Below are 19349 nucleotides of genomic sequence, written 5' to 3'. Positions count from 1 at the left end.
CTGTAATTGTATTAATATATTTTAAAACTAAATGAAAAATGATGTCACTGAGTAAAATGAGAGATTTAAAGCAAGAAAATTCCAAAGCAGTATAATTTCATATTCAGTCTCTAAATTCCCTTCTTATCACATTGTCCTCCTACCATCTAATGGTTTCTTAAACTTCACTTTCACCTATACTTCATGACTGAACAGTTAATTTCATTATTATCATGTCTTTATAATTTCTTGTGTGCCTATGGGCATGCTCACAGACATTCACATGTATAACCAATGAATTCATTTATACTTTATTGAAAACAAATGGAAACAATCGAATGGAAACTCCCTTAACTTCCTCCACTTATGACCTTCCCTCCTAGATATAGAATAGACAAAGTGCCCTTGCTTCAAAGTCCTTTTCACCTAGATTTAATGCTCTGTTTTTCTTCATCCTCCTCTAATGTCAATAGACTTTCCTTTTCAAATGTATCAGTATAAGCCATATAAAAGTAATCTAGTTCAAAAAAAGATTTTAATAAAAAAAATAGTAATGTGGTTGATTTAAAACATGTATGGTATGATAATGAGCAGGAAGTGAGCTTTTAAGTATCTGAATATGGATTGTGGGACAGTAATGAAGACAACATTTATGCAGAGTAAGATCTAGGTGCTGGGGTAACGAAGAAGCATTAAAGGACTTTTGATGTGGATATTCTTTTTTTGTTTTCCAGAAAGAACACTTCTGTATATGATAATGAAAAACCATAGTGCTGTCAATGAGTTCATTCTCCTTGGACTATCTATTGACCCACATATTCAGGCTGTACTCTTTGTGATGTTCCTTCTGATTTACCTCCTCACTCTGATGGGAAATTTCTTGATGCTGCTGATGATATGGGCTGATTTTCACCTCCACACACCCATGTACTTCTTTTTGAGACAGCTCTCCTTTCTGGATCTCTGCCATTCATCTGTCACAGTCCCCAAGATGCTGGAAAATCTACTTTCTGAAAGTAAAACCATCTTTGTAGAGAGCTGCCTGGCTCAGGCCTTCTTTGTGTTTACCACCGGGGGCACTGAAGCCTGTCTGCTGGCTGTGATGGCCTATGACCGCTACGTAGCCATCAGCTCCCCTCTGCTTTACGGCCAGGTGATGAACAACCAGCTCTGTGTTGGGCTGGTGTGGGGCTCCTGGGGCCTGGCCTTTGTGGATGCTCTCATCAACCTCCTCCTGGCTGTCAATTTAGACTACTGTGAGGACCAAACTATTCCCCACTTCAGCTGCGAGCTGTCTTCTCTCTTCCCTCTGTCTTGCTCTGATACCTCCACCAATTTCACGCTCCTGCTTTGCTCTTCTGTCCTGCATTTTTTTGGAACCTTTGTGATGATTGCTTCTTCCTATGCCCGCATTGTCTCCACTGTGCTAAGCATCAGCTCCGCTTCGGGCAGAAGTAAGGCCTTCTCGACCTGCTCCTCCCACCTCACTACTGTGATCTTGTTTTATGGCTCAGGTTTCCTCAGCTATCTGTTGCCAACCTCAGGTTCTGCCCTGGAGATGATCTTCTCCTTGCAATACAGCGTGATCACTCCCATGCTGAATCCTCTCATCTATAGCCTGCAGAACAAGGAGGTGAAGGCAGCTATGGGAAGAGTGTTTAGAAAATACTTTCATTCTCTTTTGTAGTATACACAAAATGATTATGAAAGAGAAGTTGAACTACTGTGCTACATGATCAAACAATGGACTTTAAGGAGAGTTTCTTGATTGTCCAGGCTGCCAGATGTTACAGGGAACATAAAGCGATTATTTCCTTGGAAATGCTTCCAAAAAGGATAGGAAACTCTTGGGATGATTCAGGTTTAGTCTTATTTGGCAAAGGAGAAATGAATCAGATAATTCTTTTTTTTTACAGGATTATTTTGTTAAAATGTTGATTTAATATTCATATTTTGTGAACATTTGTTGCTCGTGTTATTCCTCCTTCATGTGTCTTTGAATAATTACATTCCAAATCCCTTGGAAAACTGATTTTCTCAAATTTATACAGCCATAGAGTGAGATGATCCTATATTCCAGGCTAGACCAACTATTCTACCCTTTTCTTCTGACAGTGCATTCAGGCAAGGAGTGAAAGAAAATCCCAAGTGATGTTACTTAGAATCTTTCTGTAGAAAATTCAAATATTGAGCAGGAACAAACAACAACAACACACCCATCATTCAGAAGAAAATCTGACTATAGTGCCTAAAGAGACTGTGAAACCCTGTTCCCCTGGCACTTATCCTTCCTGAGGTCATGTTTTTAATAGATATGGTAAAGTTAGCCAATTTGTTACATTTCTTAACTCATGTCACAAAGTGTACTAAGTACCTGGGATAGACAGACTGGCCCCTCGAAGATGATCTCATAATCCCTGGAACTTGTGAATGCGTTATGTGGCAAGAAGGACTGGACAGATGAACAAGGTTATAGACCTTAAAAGGGCTTGGGTATTGTAGATTATCCAGGTGGGCTCAACCTAATCACATGAATCCTTGAACACAGAGAAACTTCTCCAGCTGTAGGCAGTTATGATGAGGCAGAAAAGAAAGGTCTTTTAAGGTAATATAGACATCACAAAGACTCAAACCACCATTGCTGGCATGGGTCTGTGAGCCAGAGACTGTGGGTGATTCCTAAAGCTAAAAACAACTCCCAGCCAAAACCAGGAAAGAAATAGGAACTTCAGTCCATGGAATTCATGAACTGAATTCTGCCCACAACCTGGTGTCTCTTCCAACCCTCCAGGTAAGGCCTGCTGACCTGCTTTTGGCCTTGTGTGACCCACATCAAAAAATCAGTTGAGCCCACCCATATTTCTGACCTAAAAAGCTTATCAGAAAATATATTTGTGTCATTTGAGTTTGTGGTCATGTGTTTTATGGCAGCAATAGAAAGCTATTAATAATAATCTTGCTCAGTGGAGCTTCCCCAGTGGCTCAGCAGTGAAGAATCAGCCTCCAATGCAGGATACACAGGAGACATCGGTTCTATCCCTGGGTCAGGAAGATTTCCTGGAGGAAGAAATGGCAATCCACTCAAGTATCCTTGCCGGGAAAATCCCATGGACAGAGGAGCCTGGTGGGTCGCAGTCCATAGGGTTGCAGAGAGTCGGGCACCTAACTTTTATTATCTGTTATCTAATTTTTATTATCATACTTAAGGAGATGCATTTATTGTTAGCTTTCCTTTACTAGCGAGTAAATGAGACTCAGGATGCTTATATACTGTCCAGAAATTCAGAGCAAGGAAATGGTGGAGCTGGAGTCTTAACCCATGCAGTTTGAGTTGCGTCCATACTCTCCAATCACTGAAGTGCTGCTTCCACTAAGTCTATGAGGCTCACAAGTACTTTCTGTAATTATATTTTCTATTGGGTTAGTTGCTTATAAACAAAGAATGGTAGTTGATACAGATATAAAAAGTGAGGTTCAAGCAACAGAAATTTGGGTGAAATGCAACAGATAAATGGTGAAAGTATTTGGATATAGATATTTGGTTAAGATTTTGGAAAAGACAGTAATTGCCATGCTTCCTCTTCTATTTTGTGAACTGTCCTTTTTTCCAAAAATGTATTTTTCTCCCTTTAGTTAAGCTATCTTCAGTCAGTTTCTGTTTCTTTCAAAGAAAACTGATTAGTTTTAAAATTAGAGCTGGGAAATTGATCTGTAGACAACAACTCTCAGGGAAATGAGGATATTTAGTATTTATAATCGTGCTAAGACAGGTACAATGAAGTCAGTCATCTGTCCATCATTACTACTCATAATGTGTAATTGCCACTTGTATTTTAAGACCCATCGTCTAAGATCATGGACACTGTACTAAGCCCTGTAGTAAGGGAAATTTGCTAACATTAAGCTAGTACAAGAGAAAAAGGAATGCCAAGGCCACAGGAACTTCTATTGTTAAGACAATTCTTTCATTTCTTGATTTTTAAATTTTTATACAGTTATAAAGGTTACTTTCCATTTACAGTTATCACAAAATGTTAGATATATTCCCTGTTTTATACAATATATCCTTGAGCCTATCTTACACACCTAATAGTTTTTACCTTTCACTCCCAACCCTTATGTTGCTCCTCCTCCACCCTAGTAACCACTAGATTTTTCTCTGTCTCCGAGTCTGCTTCTTTTTTGTTATGTTAGTACTTTGTTGTATTTTTTATACCCCTCATATAAGTGATCTCATGCAGTATTTCTCTTTTTCTGAGTTATTTCACTTAGTATTATGCCTTCCAAGTGAATACATGTTGCTACAAATGGCAAAAGTTTGTTCTTTTCATGGCTGAGTAGTATTCCATTGTATGTATATGTGTATATTTTTATCACACACATCTTCTATATCCATGCATCTGTTGATGGACTTTTAGGTTATTTCCATGTCTTGGCAATTGTAAATAATGCTGCTCTGAACATTGGGGTGCATGTATCTTGTTAATTTGTGTTTTAGGCGTTTGGGGCTATATACTCAGGAGTGGAAATTTCTGAGTCATATGGTAGTTCTATTAGTTTTTTGGAGGAATCTCCGTACTGTTTCTCATGGTGGCTAAACCAATTCATATTTCTAAAAACAGTGTACAGGGTATCCCTTTTCTCCACATCCTCCCTAAGGTTTTCCATTTGTAGACTTTTTGATGATAGCCATCCTGACAGGTGTGAGGTAATATCTCCTCATGGTTTTGATTTGCACTTCTCTAATAATTAGTGATGTTGGACATCTTTTCATGTGCCTTTTGGCCATCTACATTTCCTCTTTGAAAAATGTCTAGCTTATCTGTACATTTTTAAAATCAGGTTGTTGGGAGAAAATATTTGCAAATGGTATGGCTGACAAGGGATTAGTATCCAACATATATAAACACCTGGTACAACTCAACATCAAAAAAAAATTTCTTGATTTTTGACCTTCAGGTATAGAATTAAGTTCAGGGACTTTCCCTATGCTGAACAAATACATGACCTTTTATAGATGTTAAACAGAGACTATTCAAAACTAACTTCAGAGACTGATTCAGTGACTTCACTACCACAGCAGGTTGCTTATGAGAGAAATGGATGTTGACCTGGGAATTACATCATCTCAACATCATGGAATAGCAGAATAATGTCATGATGAAGAATTTGAAAGGCCTGGAGAATCATGAACCTCCTACCTCTCTAAAACCAGCACGTTTTCTCTTGCCCCAGCATACTGTGACTCCCAAATGGAAGAAAGTTAGTTACCACTCATATTATTCTTCCATGTTGCTCTCTTGAGATCCAGGATTCAAAACCAACATGGCTTGAAAGACGAGATCAGAATCAGGAAAGGAAAGAATTGCATGTTGAAAAAAATAAATAGAAGACTTTTTATCTCTAATAATCTAGAGAATACTTCTGAGAAAATTTTTTTCTTAACCAAGGAGAGTCAATTTAATTTCTGTGTAGTAGTGTTTTTTGAACTATTTTTACATGTCTATGTTCTTTTATTCAGACATCATTTTATTCAAACACTTGAATGGTAGCACATCATATTACAGTCTATTTCCTGGGGATTTTTTGGCTTGCCAGCCTTTCCACATCTTCTCCTGCTTATTCTCCTACTCAAGATAATCCATGTTAACCACAAAGTGTATCTTTCTTAGCTTTCTCTGGGTTTATAGATTCACATTCAAACTTATGTACCCATATGCATATACATATATATATATATATGGTAAATAAAAGTTTTCCACCTTTGTATAAAAACTGTATATATTATATACTTCTGTTTGCTTTTCATTCATGAATAATTTATATAAAACATACTACACCTCAAATGGCCAGCTCTAATTCATTACTTTTGTGTGTATCAGCAAAAAATTCTCTTATAAATGTGCCACAGTTTCTCAAACCATTCTCTTACATTTAGGCTCTCTTTGCTTCCATTTTTTAACCAGTACAAAAATGCTATAGTAAATATTTTTGAGTACATACTGTAAAATTTAAATGTTTTTATTTCTTTGGCATTTCTTTCTGATTCCCAAAAGTAGCACTGTAAAGTGTTTGTATTTTTCCAATTTTAATTGATGTCACCAAATTGTTTTCTGGATATGCACTAACACTTCACAACTCTACCAGACAAGAGTGTCCATTGCACTGAGCCTGCAATGTTATAGGTTACTACATCGTGCTATTTCATTTTTATTTCAATTTGCATCCCACTGCCACTAGGCAATGTTAACATCTTTTCACATATTTTCACATATTATATTGTTCTTTGCATTTGATCTTTTGCAAAGGTCATGTCCTCAGCCAATTTTTTCTTTCAGCTTGTTTTCTGTAGCCTTTAATCAGTTTTAGAGCATTTCACATTTCATGTATATTGACATTCATATTCTATGTAGTAGGTGTTTTTTCTGTTTTGTTGTTGTTGTTCTTGTCTTTATTTATGGTATCTTTTGCCAGGTAAAAGTTTTAGTTTTTACATGTTCATACATAATTTATTTTCTTCAAACAATAAATCTCTTTACCCATTGAGATAAAGGTCTAATTCACCTTTGAATTTAAAAAGTTCCCTAGATATGCTTCCTTACACTTAGTTTTAAATTTAATTTTTTTACATTTGTATCTATAATCATTGGAATTCATGTTTGTACTTGGTGTGAAATAGGTGTCTAACTATATTAGGGTATGATGGATAACAACTATGACAGCAACATTGATAAATAAGATATTTTCTGTTTTTTCATTTTTTAAGATACTTTATTTTTTTTAGCAGTTTTAGATTGACAGAATTTGAGAGGAATATATAGAGATTTTCCATGTACCTCCTGTTCCCATGTATGCAGCCTTCCCTGTTATTAACACCCGCCCCCTCCACCAGAGTGGTACTCTGGTTACAATTGATGATGTATAGAACAGTCTTTTGGACTCTGTGGGAGAGGGAGAGGGTGGGATGATTGGGGGAATGGCATGAAAACATGTATAATATCATATAAGAAATGAATCGCCAGTCCAGGTTCGATAAGATATTTTCTACCTGAACTAAAATAGCAATTGAATCACACATTAAATCTGAGGTAAGTTTGTGGTTTCTAAATTTTTAAATCAATGTTCTATTTATCTTTTTTATTAAAGTGTTAATATTTGGCAAAATAAGGCTCCTTCAGCAACATTACCCCAGAACCACTATTATTCTTTTTAATTATTTTATTCAACCTCAAAACATCCTATTTTGGAATCCATCCATTGCTATGTTCCTTTTGCTTTTGGTTTATTCAGAAATTTTGTGCCAATATTTATAATTGATATTATTCTATAGCCTTATTTTCTGGTTATCATTTTGCATTTTATATTAATCATATGCCCTGTGTGTGGTAGAAATTGCTTGTTGTCACCAAATGCTTGTTCTGTTTTTTTGCCTCATCACAGAATTATTACACTTCTTTATCCAGGCTTATGTATATACAGAATAATTCTTTAGCAAGTCTTTCTTGGAGCTATGTATAACAATGTGATTGAAATCAGACCAATAAGGTATACTGTGAAAGTTTCAAGGAGCCATCCTTCAAAGAGTGCTGTTTGTTTCTTGCCGTTTTCCACATCTTGCATCTTTCTCCTTTTGTTGCTAGACTGCATTTATAATGCAGGAGCTGGAATACCCATGTTGTCCACAACATGTTGTCCCATGACTTTGGGAATGGAGGTCTTTCATACAAGTGCAAATACGAACTGCTTGGAAGCTAAAGATTTGGGGCAATAAAGTCATCATACCCACCCTGAATTGCTACCTCTGGGCTTTTATATGACTAAAATAAAATTCTGTATTGTTTAAGCTATTATCATTTCAGTCTCAGATACTTGTGAATAAATTTTATCCTAAGGAATATAGAATTTGACTCCAGAAAGTGGAGTGCTCAAATAAAACTTATGTGTCATAGGTTTGGCACAAGCAGTCAAGCAACAGGCAGTAAAGATTTAGAGACTGCAGAGTAGAAAGTACAGCACCCTAGGTAAGCCTAGGTAAGCTATAGTAAATTATCTGATCAAAGTTTCTTCCATGACAGCTTGAAAGGCAGTCCACGTGCCAACTGATGACATAACATTAGAGAAAAAGATAGTAAAAATATAAGATATTGGTGGGTGCTGACTGCCCATTTCTGAAAAGCCCTGTGAGAAATGAGTTCTGGCCAAAACTCCTGCCTCCAAGCAGAAGTGAAAGGAAATATAGTTTATCAAGTTAGTTTCTGCCTATAGTTAATCTATATTAATTGAGAGTTCTATAATTTAGAGTCTCGCAGGAGTGAAATATTGCAGCTGAAACTGATACAGCGATAAGCATTGGTTTTTCATTTGCTCTTGTGCTGAAATATGTATTCCTAACAATATTAGCATGATATTTATTTCATCTTTCAAACATAAATCTAATAGTTTCAAAAAACAGCACCAGTATTATTACTAAAAAAAGACCACTGAATGAAATCTCTCTCACTGAGGCGGCCCAGTCAAAATCCCATAATCTAAGGTCAGTTGAAATAATTCTTTTCTATTGTTGTCATACCACTACTTTGATATACAGCAAGGATCATTTGTTTTAGATTGTTTTTAACTTCAGGATTTTTAATCTTTTGTAAAACTCAGAAGTTTTACTCAGAAATCAATACTGTATAACAAAGTACATTTAATGCATATCACTCTTATCTTTGTTTCCCCCATCCTGTTTGTTTTCTCCATCTTCCTATATAAATTAGTTTTATCCAATACTTCTAATGTTTTTTGAAAGTTAAACAAATCATGTGCATTGTATGCACATGGGTGTGTGCTTGCTACTCAGAAGTTAGCACACTGTTTAGACCGCCCTGTGTTTTGCTTTGACTTAACAATATATATATATATTCTGGATATCACTCCACAGCAACCCACGGAGATCTTTCCCATTCCTTTTGCAGCTTAAAAGCACTTCATCCTGTGAGTGTCCAGTCTCTACTCATGGGTATTTGTGCTATTATAAATGATGTCACAGTGAATACTTTTACACAGATGTACATAGTACATAGGTAAATACCTTGAGCCTTTCTTCCCACTTTACTAAAGTGACATGGAGCCATTTATGCAGGTAATCATATGCAGTAAATTATGAAAACCTCTTGACATCTATTTAATATTGGTCCTTTAGATAACAATAATTCCTTGGCATCAGAAAATATCATTGCTGTTCTTGTATTTCATAGTGAAATGAAAGTTGCTCAGTCATGTCCGACTCTTTGTGACCCCAAGGACTATACTGTCCATGGAATTCTCCAGGCCAGAATACTGGAGTGGGTAGCCTTTTCCTTCTCCAGGGGACCTTCCCAACCCAGGGATCGAACCCAGGTCTCCCGCAGTGCAGGCAGATTCTTTACCAGCTGAGTCACAAGGGAACCCCATTGTATTTCATAAGGCCAGCACAATCCTGATTCCTATGGATATCTTCCCAGTTTCTGGGTGCAATTCGACCAGGAATCTTTAACAACTGGAAACTTCTCCCCTACTGGTTTCCCAGTCTATGAGGTTAGGTGAGAATAGGAGCTGTCACAGGAAAGATATTAAAGCTTATGTTTTGCTTGTACACTATACCACAATCATCTATTTCTTACATAATAAGATACTAATTTTAAAAAGTTACCTCATTTGATTAATATTAATGCTGATTAACATTAAATCCAGTTGACTTTCACATACACATGAGAAGATAATCTGGAGGTTATCCATGAGTCTAGTTTCAGATCCCAAGTTAATTCTCTGGGTCCACATGGCCTCTATGTCCCTGAGGGAAAATTCTGGCTTTCTTCACAGGTTCCAAATTCACTTCTCCTACCATGCCTCTCTTTAGTTCCCAGAAGACTAGCAGGAAAGTTCATCTAAGAGTTCAAGCTGATTGCTTGAGTCCACAAGTTGAAAAGGTCACACATGAGAAAATCCCACATGACTTTTTAAAAGTTCAAGCTTCTTGGCAAATGAGTCTAGACTTTTGCTTCAAGCTCAATAACCCGTATTCCTATGAATGTACATTATTGAGTCAGGGAACTAAGGAACCCAGAGGTTCCTTAGTTCAGCCTAAACCAACTGCTCTTTTGATTGGCTAGACATCAGAATCCTTTGTTCAGGTAATGCTATCAGCAACATGTTTATAGTCATTGAGGAAAAGGTTTGAACTAATGATCTTGTACTTACTACCCAGATCAAACTTGAAACACTATGAGAGCGATTAATACAGCCTGTCAAGAACTTGGAATTTTCAAGATATTTTCCCTGTCTTTTCTTCAAAGCCAGGATAGGCTAAGAGCACAAGTAAGATTCGTGGGAACTTATGTACACCCGTGGCAGATTCATGTTGATGTATGGCAAAACCAATACAGTATTGTAAAGTTAAAAAAAAAAAAAAAAGATTCTGAACACTTTCTCTACCAGTGATGTGCTTTTTGAAGACTGTGCTAATGTATTTCTTTTTTCTCTCCCTTTCACTCAGCTGCCTAAAAAGAAAACTATGTCTACTCCCAGAATTAGGAAGTTACAGTACATCTTTTCCTAAAGAATATCACTTGCTCTCTGATCTTTTCACCTATTGACTCAACACTCCAGGATAATTTCCACCAGAAACCAAGAGCATGAAAATGTTCTACTGAATCCTCTGATGCTTTTTACCCTCCTAACCTACTCTTTAAGGTACTTCCCTCTTCCCTTCACTCCTTTCCTGTCTTCTTGCTTCCTAAGAGACTTAGCTTCCCTTTGAAGCCTCTCAACTCCTCAATGCTGTCCTGTCATAACACTGTTCCAGGTCTAGGGACAGCTCTTCTGCAAACAACCTCATATTATCTCTTCCCTAAGATGCTTTGATCTCCCTCTCTGCAGTATCCTTCTTCTTCCTCTTCCTGGTATGAATTAATAATTATAGTATGTCAGAAATCTTGTTTCCAGTTCTTTACGTATAAACTAACTCTATCCTTCCAAATGTAAGATATACATTACTTCCCCCATGTTTATTCAATTCACATGTGAAAAAATTATGATTTAAAATACCAAGCAGTATCACAAAAGTTAAATAGATAGTAAATGACACAATTGGGTTATACCAGATGTGTCTGTCTCTAAACTGCAGGATGCTGGCAACATTCCAGTCCACTTAGTGAACTTCAGGCATAAAGTCTATGTTTTATCTTGAAAAAGCTGCGAGGAACCCACATAGGGATATGGTAGGCCATTAGGAGCACATTTCCCATTCTTCATGCCTTCAACTCTCTCCTCATCAATTGTAGTCTTATGAGCTTTGGGGGTTGCTTTATCTGCAATTCAAATAAACTTCAGATGGCCTAGCCCTGAGACCAGTGGGGCAAGATCAAGGCACAGTCTAGGTATAATTATAAAATAGGTTATGCCTGTCTCTAATACCTGTTTAGCTCTGGTTTTAGGTTTTTTCCTTCATATCAGGTGCCTCTTCATAAACCTAGGACTTTAAGCTCTTTATGGATCAGGCTTATCTTCCCACATTGATAATACACTGAACCACTTTCTCCTTTTCCTCCTTACTCATTCATACACTTATTAATGTTCTCTGATAATATCTTCTGATAAACATGAGATAAAGTCATATTTCATTCTGTAATGATCAGTCCTTAGCTGTTTTTCCTTTGGATAGGATCCAGTGAACTATGGTGAAGGAAAGTGAAGTCGCTCAGTCGTGTCCGACTCTTTGTGACCCCATGGACTGGAGCCTACCAGGCTCCTCTGTCCATGGGATTTTCTAGGCAAAACTGCTATGTCATGCTTTCCAAAGTGTTGACATTTTATGTTTAGAAACAACAGAAGAAAGAAATCACTAATGGTGACACTTAAAACATCAGCCACAATAATATGGTTTATTTTTTATTATTTTACATATTTATTTTGAGAGTATCTACAAATATTCTTCTAAAAAGAAATCCGATGTTCTACTTCTGCAGAAGTCAAGCCCCCTGGACAGAAACTCTTCCTCCTGTCAGTGTGTCTCATGTGTGCAAATATATTATGCAAGCTTAGCCCATCTTTGGCCTTGTTGTAGGGGTAGATTTTTCTCCATAATTTATAGAATCTTTTGTAGCCAATAAGTAAGGATATATATGGAGGTTGGAGATATAAAAGGGGTTTTTCTTTGTATTGCCCTGAAATCATGTCAAAGAGGCACAGCACTCCCAACCCGTTCAAACTCTTAGTAATGTGAGCTTTTTACCAGACATAAAGGATTTCATATTTCAGTTATATACTAGCTGCTTTGACTGTATCCTCTGGACATAGTGTGATGATCTACATACCAGGAGCCCCAGTGGACACTGTGACCAGATCTAAATTAATGAGCAAAATATAACAATTTCAGCCATTATTTTTATAACATATTTCTCAAATAACCAGAAATAAATAAGCATATATTGGAAGAATAATATACATAATTCATCATTCCTTATTGCCAGCATATTTCAATACAAATATTAATTTTCAGTAGAAAATTGAGCTGCCCCATTGTGCTCTAATTTAGGATTTTCAACACTAACTATACAAGTTCAGTAATTTTCCCCAGATGTGAATAATTTGTCATTGGATCTCAAATTGATTGAGATTGATGCCACCACCTGCTGCTCCTGGTTACTTAGACAGGTAATTGAACATAGTCATCTAGTGCTTGGTTAGCAGTCAAGGGAAGAGAAACCCTAATTCCCTCAGTCAGCCGAATATGATTGTCTTGAGTTAGAAGGAAAGGCCAGTGTGGGCTAGACTTGGACAGCATTATAGAATAATTACCCAGAGCCTGAGGTTACAAGTCAGGGAGGTCAGAACAAAGCAGAACATGGGCAGGTCTTGGAATGTGACATAAGGTTGGGTTGCCATGTAGACTTTCCATGCTGGCTGAGACATTGACAATGCAGAGCCAGGTTATAAAACTATTAAAAGGACACTCATGGCAGATTCAAGTCAACGTATGGCAAAAACATATGTTTGGGAACGCATGTACACCTGTGGTGGATTCATGTCAATCTATGCCAAAACCAATACAGAATTGTAAAGTAAAAAAAAAAAAAAAAAATATGTAAAGTAAAATAAATAAATTTTTAAAATTAAAAACAACTATCAAAAGGAGTTTAAGCTGGGCATAGAATATCCAACCAGGTATTACTCTGTTGCAGGGAACAGCTTCTTTTTTCAAATATAAGGCTGTTTCTTCCAACAGTCAACTAGATTTATAATTCATCTGGTTACCTTAAATGGAAACATTTTTTCAGTGAATTTTATTTAAATTTAAAAGTAAACATTAAAGAAAATGGAGTAGAATTAAAAAATAAAACAAAAAATAATAAAACAGGAAAACAGTCCTTACCCACTAGCTCAGCACCCTAGACTTTGTCCTCTACTATGCCAGAGACTGAAACTTCTACCTCATCTTAGCTACCAACTCTCACAATAACACCCATCACTTTTCATCAGAAGTACTTACACCTACAAAATCTGAATTTCAAGCATCCTTCTAATAATTATTTCCAAATCTTACAATTTGTTTACTCTGGTGATCCTGCTGCTGCTGCTGCTGCTGCTAAATTGCTTCAGTCGTGTCCGACTCTATGCGACCCCATGGACTGCAGCCCACCAGGCTCCTTTGTCCATGGGGTTTTCCAGGCAAGAGTACTGGAGTGGGATGCCATTGCCTTCTCCATGTTTAGATCTGACAGGGCTTTATTTGAATAATACCGTTGGGAAAGTAGAACAATAAGAGAAAATAGTGAAAAGCAACGGTGTAACTGGCTTTAAAATGGTCTGAGTCGTCACTCAAATATTCATATGCTGAGAATCAGAACTTTTCAAAATTGTATTTCTATGTCACCCTGCTTATTTAACTTATATGCAGAGTACATCATGAGAAACGCTGGACTGGAAGAAACACAAGCTGGAATCAAGATTGCTGGGAGAAATATCAATAACCTCAGATATGCAGATGACACCACCCTTATGGCAGAAAGTGAAGAGGAGCTAAAAAGCCTCTTGATGAAAGTGAAAGAGGAGAGCGAAAAAGTTGGCTTAAAGCTCAACATTCAGAAAACGAAGATCATGGCATCCGGTCCCTTCACTTCATGGGAAATAGATGGGGAAACAGGGGAAACAGTGTCAGACTTTATTTTGGGGAGCTCCAAAATCACTGCACATGGTGACTGCAGCCATGAAATTAAAAGACACTTACTCCTTGGAAGAAAAGTTATGACCATCCTAGATAGTATATTCAAAAGCAGAGACATTGCTTTGCCGACTAAGGTCCATCTAGTCAAGGCTATGGTTTTTCCTGTGGTCATGTATGGATGTGAGAATTGGACTGTGAAGAAAGCTGAGCACTGAAGAATTGATGCTTTTGAACTGTGGTGTTGGAGAAGACTCTTGAGAGTCTCTTGGACTGCAAGGAGATCCAACCAGTCCATTCTGAAGGAGATCAGCCCTGGGATTTCTTTGGAAGGAATGATGCTAAAGCTGAAGCTCCAGTACTTTGGCCACCTCATGAGAAGAGTTGACTCATTGGAAAAGACTCTGATGGTGGGAGGGACTGGAGGCAGGAGGAGAAGGGGACGACTGAGGATGAGATGGCCGACTCGATGGACGTGAGTCTGAGTGAACTCCGGGAGATGGTGATGGACAGGGAGGCCTGGCGTGCTGCGATTCATGGGGTCGCAAAGAGTCGGACATGACTGAGTGACTGAACTGAACTGATGTACTTTTCTTGGAATTCAGAGCAGCCCAAGTTTATATTAATAAGAGCCTAAAGAATTTTGAAATCTTAGCCAGGAAGACTCCCAGCACATGCACTAATGTACCTTTTTTTCCCCTCCCCCTCTAATACTGGCATGTAGACAGACAAAACCTTTTCTTCAGAGAAAACAATTGTTGATCTTCTCTTCCTGCATGATTTATTGACACATTCCATGAACAGGTGAGAGCATGTAAAGGGCCTTCTTCACTGGGGAAGAGGAGAGCTAGGTTTCCCTCAAGTCACTTATCACTACTCTTCCTCTTCATGTCCTCCCTGCCCTGTGCTTTGCCTTTGAGTTTTCCTGCAGCTCATTTCTTACAGTGAGATCATCCATCTCCACCTCTCCCTCTTTGATCTGGTTTTTATTTCTCTGTTTACTAGCATGTTCGGATCTGCCTTTAAAATGAACTCTTCTGTCCTTGAGAATATTGAGAGATTAAAGCTAAGGCAATGAATAACAAAGAGGCTTAATTATAACCAATGTATGCTGAGCACTGTACATAAGTTATATAAATAACTTCTTAAAACCATGTAAGAGAGATATTAGTAGAGGGCATTTTATGGATCAGAAAATAGAGATAAAGAAGATGTAAAGACTTTCCAAAAATCTAATGGCTAATGAGAAACAGAGCTAATAAGAAACTTGATGACTTGACCCTAGGTATGTCTCAGGCAGCAGGAAGAATCACAGGAGAGTTTCAAGAAAACAGAATCTACTTTACTGACAGGTACTAGAAACAGTAGGCAGGGCACACCCCAGAGGATCATGTGGGGGAGCACCAGCACTGGCGAGGAGCAGAAGGGGACACAGAGAGAGCATGGCCCAGAGTCTTCACTGGGTTTTCACTGGAAAAGTGAAAGTGAAGTCGCTCAGTCATGTCTGACTCTGCGACCCCATGGACTGTAGCCTACCAGGCTCCTCCGTCTATGAGATTTTCCAGGCAAGAATACTGGAGTGGGTGCCATTTCCTTCTCCAGGAGATCTTCCCCACCCAGGGATTGAACCCAGGTCTCCCGCATTGTAGGCAGATGCTTTACCATCTGAGCCACCAGGGAAGTGCTTATAGGGGTGGTCCCTAATAGGCTGGCACTTGGCTCTGGGATGATTAAGGCAGAGAAATATTGTTTCCTGGCGTATAAGGGTTACATAGAGGAGATAAGACTCCAAATTGGTTAGTGTGTATTTTATTTTATTTATTTATTTATTTATTTTTGTTTTTCATTCTTATTTTGCAGGCTGTCTTTGTTTTTTTTTTAATTTATTAATTAATTTATTTTTTATTTTACTTTACAATTCTGTATTGGTTTTGCCATACATTGACATGAATCCACCACGGATGTACATGCTTTCCCAAACATGAACCCCCCTCCCACCTACCTCCCCACAACATCTCTCTGGGTCATCCCCATGTACCAGCCCCAAGCGTGCCATATCCTGCATCGGACATAGACTGGCAATTCGATTCTTACATGATATTATACATGTTTCAATGCCATTCTCCCAAATCATCTCACCCTCTCCCTCTTCCTCTGAGTCCAAAAGTCCGCTATACACATCTGTGTCTTTTTTGCTGTCCTGCATAGAGGGTCATCATTGCCATCTTTCTAAATTCCATATATATGTGTTAGTATACTGTATTGGTGTTTTTCTTTCTGGCTTACTTCACTCTGTATAATCGGCTCCAGTTTCATCCATCTCATCAAAACTGATTCAAATGTATTCTTTTTAATGGCTGAGTAATACTCCATTGTGTATATGTACCACAGCTTTCTTCTCCATTCATCTGCTGAGGGACATCTAGGTTGTTTCCATGTCCTGGCTATTATAAACAGTGCTGCGATGAACATTGGGGTACATGTATCTCTTTCAATTCTGGTTTCCTCAGTGTGTATGCCCAGCAGTGGGATTGCTGGGTCATAAGGCAGTTCTGTTTGCAATTTTTTAAGGAATCTCCACACTCTTCTCCATAGTGGCTGTACTAGTTTGCATTCCCACCAACAGTGTAGGAGGGTTCCCTTCTCTCCACACCCTCTCCAGCATTTATTGCTTGCAGATTTTTGGATCGCAGACATTCTGACTGGTGTGAAGTAGTACCTCATTGTGGTTTTGATTTGCATTTCTCTAATAATGAGTGATGTTGAGCATCTTTTCATGTGTTTGTTAGCCATCTGTATGTCTTCTTTGGAGAAATGTCTATTTAGTTCTTTGGCCCATTTTTTGATTGGGTCATTTATTTTTCTGGAATTGAGCTGCAGGAGTTGCTTGTATATTTTTGAGATTAGTTGTTTGTCAGTTGCTTCATTTGCTATTATTTTCTCCCATTCGGAAGGCTGTCTTTTCACTTTGCTTATATTTTCCTTTGTTGTGCAGAAGCTTTTAATTTTAATTAGGTCCCATTTGTTTACTTTGCTTTTATTTCCAGAATTCTGGGAGGTGGATCCCTACTAATTCCTTTGCTATCTTTAAGAATTAGCTATCCCTGGTGAGAGGCAGACTCTCCCCTGCCAGAAAGTTTAAGATGTCAAAACATCACATTATACAGAAAATAAAAAATATAAACAGTACACTGTGCCAACTCCTTCCTGATAGTTCTCAGTGCATATTTTACAAGCCAATTAAACATCTTTGTCACTGAATCTGAATGAATTCTGCCAACTTGTCTACTCATTGCTTCATTTGATTATGCATGGTATCTAACAAAGGCTCAATTGCTAAGTAAGGAAATAATAGGAAGAAAGTCTCAATCTTGCTTAAGTAATTAATTTCATCAGCCACAAGACAGGAAGGCCAGAATGAACTAGCTGACTGAGCCAGCAACTTGGAATAGTGATATTGATGCTGAGTTTGTGTCTCAGTGTCAGGTCACAGCAAGTGAACTTGGGCATTTTCTAGGTTAGCACAAGTTAGCTAGCTGAGAACACTGAAAGTAACAAGGTCTGAATACAGCCCTCTTAAACAGAGCTTAATTATGTACTTGTAGAGGGGAAAAAGTAATCATCATCCCTTGTGGCTCAGACGGTAAAGAATCTGTCTGCAACGTGGGAGACCTGGGTTCAATCCCTGGGTCGGGAAGATCCCCTGAGAAAGGGAATGGCTACCCACTCCAGTATTCTTGCCTGGAGAATTCCATGGACAGAGGAGTCTGGCGGGCTACAATCCAAGAGATCACAAAGGATCAGACATGACTTAGCAAATGATCAACAAGAGAGGAAGAAACAATCGTGACCCATTGAGACAGGTGCCTTCCCACAGCAGCATATCTGGAGTATCTCTGGGCTACCTCCCTTGTGCTCTGCTTTTTACATTTTTATAACTTTTCAGTTCAGTTCAGTCGCTCAGTCGTATCCGACTCTTTGCGACCCCATGAATTGCAGCACACCGGGCCTCCCTGTCCATCACCAACTCCCGGAGTTCACCCAAACTCACGTCCATCAAGTCGGTGATGCCATCCAGCCATCTCATCCTCTGTCGTCCCCTTCTCCTCCTGTCCCCAATCCCTCCCAGCATCAGAGTCTTTTCCAATGAGTCAACTCTTCGCATGAGGTGGCCAAAGTACTGGAGCTTCAGCTTTAGCATCATTCCTTCCAAAGAAATCCCAGGGCTGATCTCCTTCAGAATGGACTGGTTGGATCTCCTTGCAGTCCAAGGGACTCTCAAGAGTCTTCTCCAACACCGCAGTTCAAAAGCATCAATTCTTCGGCGCTCAGCTTTCTTCACAGTCCAATTCTCACATCCATACATGACCACAGGAAAAACCATAGCCTTGACTAGATGGACCTTAGTTGGCAAAGTAATGTCTCTGCTTTTGAATATACTATCTAGGTTGGTCATAACTTTTCTTCCAAGCAATAAGCGTCTTTTAATTTCATGGCTGCAGTCACCATGTGCAGTGGTTTTGGAGCCCGAAAAAATAAAGTCTGACACTGTTTCCCCATCTATTTCCCATGAAGTGATGGGACCGGATGCCATGATCTTCATTTTCTGAATGTTGAGCTTTAAGCCAACTCTTTCACTCTCCTCTTTCACTTTCATCAAGAGGCTTTTTAGTTCCTCTTCACTTTCTGCCATAAGGGTGGTGTCATCTGCATATCTGAGGTTATTGATATTTCTCCCAGCAATCTTGATTCCAGCTTGTGCTTCTTCCAGCCCACTGTTTCTCATGATGTACTCTGCATATAATTTAAATGAGCAGGGTGACAATATACAGCCTTGACGTCCTCCTTTTCCTATTTGGAACCAGTCTGTTGTTCCATGTCCAGTTCTAACTGTTGCTTCCTGACCTGCATACAGGATTCTCAAGAGTCAGGTCAGGTGGTCTGGTATTCTCATCTCTTGAAGAACTTTCCACAGTTTATTGTGATCCACACAGTCAAAGGCTTTGGCATAGTCAATAAAGCAGAAATAGATGTTTTTCTGGAACTCTCTTGCTTTTTCAATGATCCAGCAGATGTTGGCAATTTGATCTCTGGTTCCTCTGCCTTTTCTATTTTTTTTTTTCATTACTGTAATTTACTTCTTTTTTTTTTTGTACATGTGTTCCCAAACATGAACCCCCCTCCCACC

At 38.4% G+C, this 19349-nt stretch overlaps 1 protein-coding gene and 1 long non-coding RNA gene across 2 annotated transcripts in view; one reads left to right on the top strand and one right to left on the bottom strand.

The window, feature by feature from the left end:
* Window positions 1–730: 730 nt before the first annotated feature.
* Window positions 731–1666, top strand: LOC120858087 (olfactory receptor 8S1-like). Its single transcript, XM_040233952.1, has one exon. It carries the CDS (start codon window positions 731–733, stop codon window positions 1664–1666), a length of 936 nt encoding a protein of 311 aa, XP_040089886.1.
* A 4857-nt stretch (window positions 1667–6523) lies between these two features.
* The window catches only part of LOC120858147, a 19418-nt gene continuing 6592 nt past the window's right edge, over window positions 6524–19349 (bottom strand). The window contains exon 3 of the long non-coding RNA XR_005719797.1: window positions 6524–6534. This is a non-coding gene — a long non-coding RNA (uncharacterized LOC120858147). The remainder of the gene's footprint in view (window positions 6535–19349) is intronic.

This window comes from Oryx dammah, unplaced genomic scaffold (assembly GCF_014754425.2).
Source record: "Oryx dammah isolate SB20612 unplaced genomic scaffold, SCBI_Odam_1.1 HiC_scaffold_29, whole genome shotgun sequence".
NCBI lineage: Eukaryota > Metazoa > Chordata > Mammalia > Artiodactyla > Bovidae > Oryx > Oryx dammah.
Note: the sequence above shows the minus strand (reverse complement) of the source record. Positions and strands in the feature narration are given on the sequence as shown.

Bases quoted from the DNA above. Each gene is read 5' to 3' on its own strand.
- LOC120858087 (XM_040233952.1), top strand. From the start codon at position 731: ATGATAATGAAAAACCATAGTGCTGTCAATGAGTTCATTCTCCTTGGA.